This window comes from Coffea eugenioides, chromosome 1, assembly GCF_003713205.1.
Source record: "Coffea eugenioides isolate CCC68of chromosome 1, Ceug_1.0, whole genome shotgun sequence".
NCBI classification, from domain to species: domain Eukaryota; kingdom Viridiplantae; phylum Streptophyta; class Magnoliopsida; order Gentianales; family Rubiaceae; genus Coffea; species Coffea eugenioides.
In genome coordinates, this window is record NC_040035.1 from 52,800,464 (window position 1) to 52,811,889 (window position 11,426).

The 11,426-nt window shown below is 36.1% G+C and overlaps 2 protein-coding genes across 2 annotated transcripts; one reads left to right on the forward strand and one right to left on the reverse strand.

The window, feature by feature from the left end:
* Nucleotides 1–1,724: 1,724 nt before the first annotated feature.
* Nucleotides 1,725–6,013, forward strand: LOC113750470 (putative respiratory burst oxidase homolog protein H). The gene is made up of 14 exons (XM_027294440.1): nt 1,725–2,100; nt 2,201–2,366; nt 2,467–2,515; nt 2,606–2,719; nt 2,820–3,626; nt 4,085–4,177; nt 4,255–4,370; nt 4,452–4,554; nt 4,881–4,975; nt 5,056–5,207; nt 5,315–5,436; nt 5,519–5,647; nt 5,731–5,809; nt 5,904–6,013. Exons 1-14 carry the CDS (start codon nt 1,725–1,727, stop codon nt 6,011–6,013), a joined length of 2,511 nt encoding a protein of 836 aa, XP_027150241.1.
* A 3,887-nt stretch (nt 6,014–9,900) lies between these two features.
* On the reverse strand, nt 9,901–11,097 carry LOC113774781 (WUSCHEL-related homeobox 3). Its single transcript, XM_027319402.1, has 2 exons — nt 10,729–11,097; nt 9,901–10,179 (listed from the first exon to the last, which is right to left on the reverse strand). The coding sequence occupies exons 1-2, from the start codon at nt 11,095–11,097 to the stop codon at nt 9,901–9,903; spliced, it is 648 nt and encodes a 215-aa protein (XP_027175203.1).
* Between the last annotated feature and the right edge of the window lie 329 nt (nt 11,098–11,426).

An 11,426-nucleotide genomic window follows, 5' to 3' on the forward strand; every position in this document is an offset into this window, starting at 1 on the left:
AAATTCTAATTGGGACCGTTGCTTTGGTGGGGCCTAAGAAATTGTAAGACTAAATGAATTAGCATTTTTTTAATAAAAATTTTGACATCGTTTTCTTGGAAAAATGTACTAAAGTATGGAAGTTTTTGTTTTGATTAAGGTTGTAAAAATATTTATCTTCATGATGGTGGAAGAACAAAAAAAACACATGAGAAATAACAAAGAGTGCAAACTTTTATGAAAAGAAGAAATTGGTCTACCTCTTTTTATTGTTTACCCTTTTCCTATATTCTATCTCGAAAAAATTTTCATGTTTCTTATTTAAACTAGGTTTTTATTTTTACGACAAAGATTTCTTCATTCATATTTTCCTTCTAATATCAATTTCATTTTGAGTTTTAAACTTTAAATACTATATTTCAACAAGTCTAGTTTTTGTTTTCTTTTTTTTTTCCTTTTTTTGAAACGAATTACAAATCTACCTATTGCCCCAAGCTTTTGTAAAATGATGAGTTTCTTAAAGTTAGCTTTTCGAGTCTGTTTGGATTGTAAATTATTTGTCAAAATTTATTTGCTTACATCATCATTACAATTTTCTACACACATTTTTATTTTCCCAATTACCTTTTTATCTCACATACATCACATCACAAAAAGTGTTATAGTAAAAATATCTCTAATAATTTACAATCCAAACAGATAATATTATATCTTTTATTTTGTAGTGATGACTAAATCTTAGGCTTTTCAACAATCCAATTTTAAAAATGAAAGTCTCTACAAATTACCAATAAATGACTTCAATATCAATGGTTCGATATAGTTAAATTCAATATATTTTTTTTCTATTTTGTAATGAATATGGTTATGTTAACTTACATCCGAAATGGAATCTCAGATTGTGTATTATTATTTTTTTTCCGAAACATTTAAGAAGATGTTATCAGGGACATGACTTGTCTATATTGTGAATTGAAATCCAAAGAAATTGAAAGTGGAAGCACTGTACACAATTATTTAACGAAAATGTACATCAAAGGCCTGTAAATTAAAATTTCATATTTTTACCTGAAAAAAAAAGACATATTCAAGAAATCCCTGTTGTAGCTAGTATCCTCGTAACCTCCCCATCTATTACTGCAACATATAATCAAATTTTGCGAGTAATTTTACATTTTGGCAACCATTGTTTGGAAATGAAAAAGAGGCCAAGGAATTCTAACCCCTAAACTTCTTGTAGAATGATTAGAAAGTTTGCCTAAAATGTCCAAAACAGACATTGTTATTTTTCTGGCAAGAACTTATTGCATCTAATGTTTTTCAACAATTTCTGATTGCATTTTCATGCCTGTAAAATAATTGGTGCAGGGGCTTGGAAAATATTCTTTTTTTTTTGTAACTAATGACATATGTCGATCCATCTCATCGTACCAAGTCAATTATATGTCGTGGGTGCAAGATGTTAATCACTAGTTCTAGACAAATCAATGGTGGAGATGAGAGAAATTGTTTGGCCAAATGCTTCTACACATTTCCCATAACATTTTCTGAGCTGGTGTTCTCAAGGGAAAGCTGAATGCCTGACAGCCAAGTTTTCAACTGAAATAACTAATTTTAGCTTTGCCACCTTTGCAACCGGATGCCTCTCCATCTGATTCCTTCTTGATTTCCTCCATTGTTACATGTCTCCTGCAACCATATATTCAGATTCTACAGCTCCCTATGAAGTTGAAAAAAAAAAAGATATGGGACGAATCGACCGCACAGAATTGGCTAAAGGGGGATCGGCAAAATGGATTCTTGAGAGCATTGAAATTGATAGTATTGCTGATGTGCCCGATGATGATGGTGATCAGCCAGGCTCCATACCGAAAAACACAAATCAAACATCTTTTGAGAGGCAAATAAGCAATTTGAGGAAGAGAAATGGAGTTCCTGGCAACAACTTCCCCATTTTGACAAGGACACAATCAGGTGCTGCTAGAGGGCTTAATGGCTTACGATTCCTCGACAGGATTAACACAGGGAAGGAAATGGATGCATGGAAAGCAATCGAGAGACGTTTCTATCAGAATGGGGTTAATGGGAGGATTTTTAGAGACAAATTTGGGGTGTGCATTGGTATTTAATTTTTCTTAAACATCTCTTCTTGTTAAGCTGATTTTGTGCTAGTTCGAGGATGAAAGCCAAGATTACATATTTTGCATTTTCCTTGTTAAAGGGATGGCAGCAGAGAGTAAGGAATTTGCGGGTGAATTGTTTGATACGTTGGCCAGGCGGAGGATGATCAACCCCGAAAATGGTATAGTCAAGGAGGAACTAAGAAAATTTTGGGAAGATATCACAAATCCAGACCTTGATGCACGGCTACATATATTTTTTGAAATGTAAGACAGTTTTGAGGTTCTCGAAGCAGGAAACATAAGGGATGTTAAGAAAAATAACAATAACACTTGCCAATGATTAGATGTGGCCTTTTTATTGCAGGTGTGACAAGAATGGCGATGGCAGGCTATCAGAAGATGAGGTCAAAGAGGTAACAAGTTAACATGTACCAAAATGTTTTTATCTTTATGCAAATTCATCCTTTCTCATGGATCAAACTGCTTCATATCTTGTGGAAAAGATTCTAGTAATGAGTGCCTCAGCAAATAAGTTGTCCAACTTTAAGACTCATGCTGCAACATATGCTGCTCTAATCATGGAAGAGCTCGATCCTGACCACACGGGATACATAGAGGTTAGGACGTAAAAAAAAAAACCAAAACCTCTTCTTCATCTTCTTCTCCTTGTTTCTCTTGTCCACTTCATTGCCTGTGTCTCACGGCGAATATAAACAGATGTGGCAACTAGAAACTTTACTAAAAGGGATGGTGAGCTCAGAAGATGGTAAAGATATTTCGAAGAGGACGCTAATGCTGGCGAAGACCATGATTCCCAAAAGATATAGAACTCGAGTCAGCAAATTTGTCCTAAAAATCTCGGGGAAAATACATGAGAACTGGCAGAGAATATGGATGGTCACGTTGTGGTTGAGTGTGAATTTGGCACTCTTTGCTTATAAATTTCATGAATATAGAAAAAAACCGACATTCCAAGTGTTGGGATATTGTGTCTGCATGGCTAAGGGTGCTGCTGAGACTCTGAAGTTTAACATGGCTCTGATACTCCTTCCAGTATGCAGGAGAACTCTTACAACGCTACGGGAAACATTCCTTGGTACTGTGATCCCCTTCGATGACAATATCAATTTCCACAAATTGATTGCTGTAGCAATTGCAGTAGGAACCTTTGTTCATGTAGTGTTTCATTTGAGTTGCAATTTGGTGAGATTATCAAGTTGTCCAAGTGATACATTCAACGATATATATGGAAGTGTCTTTAACTACCACCAACCTACTTATTTTGAGCTTACGCTTAGTACCCCTGGCGCAACCGGAATTATGATGGTGTTTATGATGACTTTCTCCTTCACGCTAGCGTTGCATTCATTCAGGCGCAATGTTGTAAAACTGCCACATCCATTCGACAAATTGGCAGGGTTCAATTCCTTCTGGTATGCGCATCATCTACTGGCCATTGTCTACATCCTCTTGATCTTACACGGCTACTTCTTGATCTTCTCTAACGAATGGTATCGAAAGACGGTATGCTGATTTTCCCTTATTTACTAATTCCTGAACACTTTTTCTGACGGAGGTAGACGAATGAGAGTCAGAAGAACATATATAGCTTCCAGTAGTGGTACGGTACATTCGCATGGTTTCTGTAATTCAATGTTTAATGATTAAAGAATGGTTTTCAGAGATATAAGTTTTGATAATGCGAGAGATAAAAAAGTTTCCAATTCATTCTCAACTCAGCAAGGTCGTAGTTACATTTTGATGAATTTCACTTGTAAGGATGACCGTTCCACTTTGCACCGAAAACAGATTTAGTTCGCCCATCAAATATCTCATTTTAACCGTATTGATCTGCTGAAAATGCAATCTCCAGTAGTAAATTTCTGCATGAGGCTAAATACAAACCAATATTCTCATCAAACAATGTTCTAGTTAAAACCTCTCATAGGTGTGGAATTATGTATGATGTCCTTATGGTGCAGACATGGATGTATCTGGCTGTCCCAATGTTCATATATGCCAGCGAAAGAATTCTCACAATGTATGATCACAAGTACCAGGTGGACATAGAGAAGGTTGGTCTTCCTTGTTCCATTAGTTTCCTTCAAATTCACAAGAATAAGTTTAATTCACTAATGCATCTCGTATGCAGGCTGTTATATATACAGGAAATGTTCTAGCACTATACATGAGCAAACCTGTAGGATTCAAGTACAAAAGTGGGATGTACCTTTTTGTCAAATGTCCTGATATATCACCTTTTGAGTGGTAAAGCAAGCAGGAATTTTTCAATGATCTTCCATCCAGCCCAAGCAATAGATAACATGATTTATCATTTATCTCTTTCAGGCATCCATTCTCCATCACATCTGCACCTGATGATCCCTATCTCAGTGTCCACATACGTGCACTGGGAGACTGGACTACGGAGCTCAAAAACACATTTGAGAAGGTAATACTTATTCCTTTTTCCTCACCGTTTATTTATTCTGAATCGAGTTCAGGTGATCTGATCCCATCAAACCATCTACGAGATCTCCTGTTTAGAAAAATTGGTTAAGTTTTGTGCAACTCAGAGTACAGTCGGCAAATTTTTACCGGCAACACAAACATTGAACCTCTTTTTCAGCCACAGGGTCACAGGATCAGTTGATCGGTCCTTGTGCTCTTCTTTCTCATTTAAAGAATGGCAGAAGCATACATAGACCCTTCTTGCTCAATCGTCTGTTTTTACATCTCATTTTCCTTCTCTCTTTATTCTGAGGCACTCGTGCGCAGGCCTGTGAACCTCAAGATGCACAAGCTAAAACGGGAAGCCTTGTAAGATTGGAAACACGGGCGCGTTCTGGTACTCCTCAGCAATCACAAGCAGGGTGAGCATGTAAATCCCATTCAGTAATCTTAAGATTGCTCAAATATGTCACCTCTAATATTATGTTTACATTAAGTATAGGTTCCCAACGATCTTGATCAAAGGACCTTATGGAGCACCTGCACAAAATTACAAGAAATATGACACCCTTCTTCTCATTGGACTGGGGATTGGAGCGACACCATTCATCAGCATTATAAAAGACATTCTAAATAATAGAGTTGAATTAGTAAGTATCAAGCTCCTGAATCTTTGATTAAATTTTCTCAAGAATGAGAGGACAATCATACCGGATGAACATATGTATGAAACAAAAATAAACTATTGCAGGACCTTGCAGATGACTTACTAGCAAGAAAGAAAGGTCCTAAAAGAGCCTACTTTTACTGGTTAACACGCGAGCAAGGATCTTTTGAATGGTTCAAGGGAGTCATGGATGACTTAGCAGAGTATGATGATCATGTAAGTCACATAGAAACTAAAAAAGATCATAATTATTCAGTTCCCTTTTCTTAAGATTGCTCGAACTGAACTCTCTTTTCAGCATGTCATAGAAATGCATAACTACTTGACTAGTGTATATGAAGAAGGAGATGCTCGATCAGCATTAATCTCAATGGTTCAGTCACTGCTGCATGCCAAGAATGGAGTTGATGTTGTATCAGAAAGTCGGGTATTCACGTCCAAACACATAATTTCCACAAAGCTTTTCCCGCAATAAACTTAATGTTGGTTTCTGACACAATATATTGACAGATTAAGACGCATTTTGCAAGACCAAACTGGAGGAAAGTGTTCACTGATTTGGCAACTCAAAATCCATCCGCACGGATTGGTAAGTTGATGTCATCCATTTCCTTCCAACTGATGATTCCAGCTTTGTCAGGGCTTAAAGATTGTTCTCATTGCCAAATGATGGATTGTTGCAGGAGTCTTCTACTGTGGAAGTTCAGCACTTACAAAGACACTCAAACAACTATGCCATAAACTAAGCTTAGAAACGACAACACGCTTCCATTTTCACAAGGAAAACTTCTAGAGAAATTTTGTAGTCTTATTATATATATATATTTTTTCTGAATAGGCATGTCCAATGGCATACCATACTGTATCATATTGTACGCATCTTTTTTTTTTTTTTCACGATACAGAAGACGTATATAGATGCAGAACTTAGTTAGGCAGTCAAATTGATTTTGGTTGAGTTTTTTTTTTTTTAGTTTTTATTAAGCCTTTGCTATGTTGCAGATTTGATGGTAGTAGCTCTCGTACGGGCATCCGCCCTCAGGCAATGGATTGCAAAGGCTTTCAAGTTTTAAATTTTAATCATAATCACTCCATTGAACTTTCGGTCTCTGTTTCCGCTCCAAGTAGAATTAGGCATACCCAACTACCCCAATGAAACCATGAAAACCATCCGTAATCCTCAAGAAAATGTTCAAAAATACTATTTTCCATATAATACTAACTACTTCCTCAAGAAAATAATCGTCATATAATATTTCTTGGTCAATTCTCAAATCATACAACATATAACAAGCTCCTTGTAGCAATTGATACAATCGTTTTGGTCAATCCTCACTTTATACATCGTACTGTATCTCAGAATTTTATAGCATAAAACCTATTTTCAAGGGGAGGGGGCCGGGAAGATACCATCGTGCATAGTTATTCCTTCGTCTTTTTCTGACTGGAAACAGGCCTCGTCTCGCCTGGGTGATGCTTTCCATGTTTTGAAATATTGGCCACAGGTTTGTACAATCTAATCAGCATTCGTATATAGTTTTCTTGATTGCTATTGGATAAAGGGCTGATAAATGGTCCACAATTGGTCAATAAAATCAAAGTTCAAATTGTGCGGATCAAAAAATTCCACTTTTATCTTTGACATAACAAATATGTACAAGTCTATATTAGCAGTAGCTAATATACAATACAAGATCTATGGTCACAATAACGAATAAAACATCTGATTATAGAAGTGCACAAGTCATATATAATAATTTATTATATCGTTCAGAAATAGTTATACTATCATTCATATTTCTTGAAATTACTATGATTCTACGTTAAAAATAATACACGTATTAGCACAAACGGACCTTTAATTCATCCACGAGAGGAGTCAGATGTGCTCCTACATGATAGAATAGAACCCTTTCGTTTTTCTTATTTCTTAACCCATTCGTTCCTTTTTGCCTCGGCTGCAGAATTTTTGCCACTGGTCCGTTTGGTTCGAATGAAAACTTTAAAGCAGCTAAATCAGATTTATATGGAAAAGCAGCTAAACTTGGCCACGTACCGATCGGAGTCAAGAATCCAGTCAACCAAGACTGCCCACTTGAGCCCCTTTTCAAGCTTTTTCACTTTCCGATTAGTTTCGTCATGCTAATTAGTAAATGTCTACTGGTAACTTCTACTCTTTTTATGATTATTTTATTTTTACACAACCTCTGTCAAGAAACTTTGGAAACGATATGATAGTGCGGGAAAATGTGGAAATTGACCTTTCAAAGCTGGAGACACACGACAATGTCTCAGATGGATACTGATCATCAGAAGAAAGAGTCAGATCATTTTGCTTTTTGCTACTACAAAACATGAAAATAACAGTGTGAAAATTAAATGCAACACAATAATAATTTGGAAGGAATATCCTATTGCCATCTGCTATCTCTTATGTTTTTCTCTTGTTAGATATTCTTCACCCAGCAGTAGTAGGGATTCTCAAAAATGATCCCCGCTGGGACATGCCCCAAGAGAAAACTATAGTGCAACGTATTGTTCCCACCAAGCCTCGAAGTGTCACACGAAATCCAGGCTGATCCATTTCCACCCTTCATATCATCGTTTCAGGAGATGTACTTCACGCCAAACAGTCACCACACACAAGCATCTATCTTTTCACCATTAATGGGAAGAATTCCTTCTTCTATTGAATTTCCATCTTCTACTCCTAGATCCCTTTTCAAATCTCACCAATTTGCTAGACTCAGACCCTAAGTTTTGATTCCAAAGTAGGGAGCCTCTATATGGTTATCGACATTCTAAATGCAGAGTGGTGTGACAGTGTGACCATTTTTCCGTGAAAATTTTTTCGTTGCGTCATATATATATGTTTTTCTACTATTTTTTTTGTCTCACATAAAACCTGTTATAATATTAATTTTAAAATTTTTTTCCATGTAAGCTTCATTCCAATTGCAGCTTAAAAATGAATTAATTTTACTTTACACTTTTCAACTATACTCGAATTATTATTTTGGTTCATAAATTTTAAAATGGGACACTTTAAATCCTAAAGTATAAAATCTATCACACTTTAGTTCCTAAAGTATGCAATTTTTTCTACTTTAGTTCTCAAAATATAATCTGTCTCAATTTAGTCCCTAACATATAAAATCTATCCTATTTAAGTATAAAATTTATCTCACTTCTATCAACCATTTTACTTAAGTAGGACTAATTCTTAGATTAATATTAAGGGGCTAAAGTATCCCGTTTTGAAGTTTAGAAACTAAGGTAGAAATTTCAATATAATTGAAGGGTGCAAAGTGGAATTAACCCGTAAAAAACATATTTCAATTGCAACTAAAAAAAAACTTTCTTTTTTTTTAGGGATAATTTCAAAAAAATAACTTTTTTTTTGTAATGATCGCAATCACCTTCTTTGAGATTTGAAAAATTGTAGAAACTTCCCCTAGAAAGTATGTTTTGTTAACAAATGGTAATGTAAGCACAAAAAGTCTAATGAATATCCTATATTGCCTCTATTTAATTTAAAAATAAATTAAATGAAAAAGAAATCAAATATTTGCGTTACTTGCAAAGTAAAAAAAACTTTAAGGTAGTTCTTTGCAAAAAAATTTAGCCCATGTTTCAAGGCATCAATTTTTCCCCCTTTGCTAAGTAAATCGTGAAGAAACTATTTTTAACAAATACATCCTTGCTAGTCGGCTGTTTATAAATTAAGTAAGAAGTTCATTTAAATAACTTAAGAATTGAATTAAATATAATAGATTGAGGTTGGAGCTTTTGATTAAAGAAACATTTGCAAGATGCGATTTTTTATTCTTTACACCCACTTTTTACTTAGAATTTGTAGATTTGTCAAGGCTATCGTAATCTTTTCATAACATCAAGGGAGGTAAGTGTAATTTTTCAAACCTGAAGAGAGATGGTTGAAATTATCAGAAACCTTAGGGGAGGTTTATGAAATTATCCCTTTCTTTTATCATGCCCCTATCTGCAATCTGTGGATTATGCATGTGCATGCATTGACTTGTCCAGCAGTCTATTTTCCCATGGATATATTAGTTAACAAAGCCTGATATATATGGTCACATCTTCTACACTTCTATGGCAGGACAGAAATTGAGCCATAGCAGCTATACATAAGAATACTAGTATAAGACAAGCTGGATCCAGTTTGTGCAGAATCTAGTTTAGTACGAGTAAACAAGTCCCGCGCATACAATCAAATAGTGGTAGTTGCAGGGCAGGGTGAACATTTTCAAAGGTCAGTAAGCACTGCATGAATACCATTTACCGCAAATTAGACAATTCAGACAATTCCAAGTCCACAGGAAAACGTAACAGAAACCACGCAACACGATAAACAAAGTAATAGTACTCACTGGAAGATGAAAAATTCAAGCCTATAGCCTATACTATTCTCATCTCTATCTCCATTCTTATCCAACATAGGAATAAAATAAAAGAGATAAGATATTATCGTACATAAGTCATAAGTCATGAAAATGGTATCCCATAAATGTCATCCATCACACGCCGTACCTAAAGCTAACTCTCAATGAAATACACAGAATTAAGCAACCTGCCCGTTTTATTATTCTGTTACATGTGATCCATTGAAGTTAGGCAAGACGTGCCATGATTACATATATGGGATACCTTTTCCAACTTTCACGAGTATGAGTTACGGCTAGGGTTGGAAGTGGTGGCCTGATGATCTTTGACATTTTGGGTTGTGATGGGAAAGAGTTCTAGGGTTTTCAGGGGTCTATTACTGCTGCAGCAAGAGGGATAATGAGTAGGACCCGCGTCTCTCATCTTCAACATCATCATCGTCCAATCATCACCATAGCTTCTCATCATGCTAGTATTTTGCAATTCGTACATGTTTGGAGGATCCCTCTTCCATGTGCAGCTGGTCATATGTGCTGCTGCACTGCCAACTCCACCCTGTTAGTGTTAAAGATAACCAATTAGTTACTTCCTTTATCTGTTGATGGCTGGATAGCAAATCCAATTCATTCGACACAGATCCAGAAGGCCTAAGAACATTTTTAGCGTGCATGCATGATCCAGGCACACATAGTTGCAGGCTGAAAATTTGCCTAACTTTACAATCTTCAGAACCTCGTTTGTTCTTTTTGGTACTTCCATGAATTTGTATTAGGACTTGGACCGAGGATCCAAGTTTTCCCAAACGGAATAGCCAGAAAAAACAAAAAAAAAAACTAAAAGACTTGCGTTACAGGTCACCTTGCTTTAATGGAGTCAAGAAATATGTCTTCTAGTCCTACTCTAAGTAAACGAGAATGTCGGAAATACCATAAGATATGACTATTACACCACTTAAAAAAATAAGAAAGGAAAAAAATTATTTGGAATTTGTGCTGCTGTTAATGTACTTAAAACCTGCCCACTAGCTTAGCTCTTACATGCATTTTAATTTTCAGCCGTCTAAATAAAAATAAAATGATGAAATTAGTTTAGATTTAAGATTACCGGATGAAGATAATCAGCTGACTTGTCGAGGGATAGCTGATGCAGAGCAGGAGGAGGAGATTCATTTGAGCTAAGAAACTTGTTTTCTTGATTATGGCATCGATGGAGGCACAGCTGCTCCTGTAATAGTTGTTGTTGGTATAGTTGCTTGCTCAGTTTCCTTCTTAGCTTCTGTCTCTCCCTGGCTTTGTGGTTCTGAAACCAGTAAAATACATTCTTCCCCTCGATTTTGCCATAGAAAGAAAGGTGGGCCGTGATCCTTTGTATTTGAGAAGCATTTGGTGTTCTTATGCCTCCTCTATACATTTCCTCCAAAATCATGAGCTGCTCTGGGGTTGGACACCATCTGGTTGAATTTGATGGAGACATTTTTTTTTTCACGTTTTTGGTACAATTGCAATGCCGCACTGATTTGTGTAAAACTTGGGGGCTCCAACTTAGGATATAAATAGATGGAGAGAAAAGTACAGATGATATAAGCGATAGAGCGTCAGATCATGGCGAGGAAGTAACAGTGTGCAAATCCAAAGTTGTCATGCTGATGTCTAATGTCTGAGAGAATAGGGCCGCAGGGCTCAGGACGGTTGCTATAGCAATAGTCCCGAACAACTTGTAGCTATGATTTGGCTACAATACTAAGTACTCATAGTAATCTCTGGCAATGGTTAGGCTTTAGGGGAAATCCCAGAGCACACAAC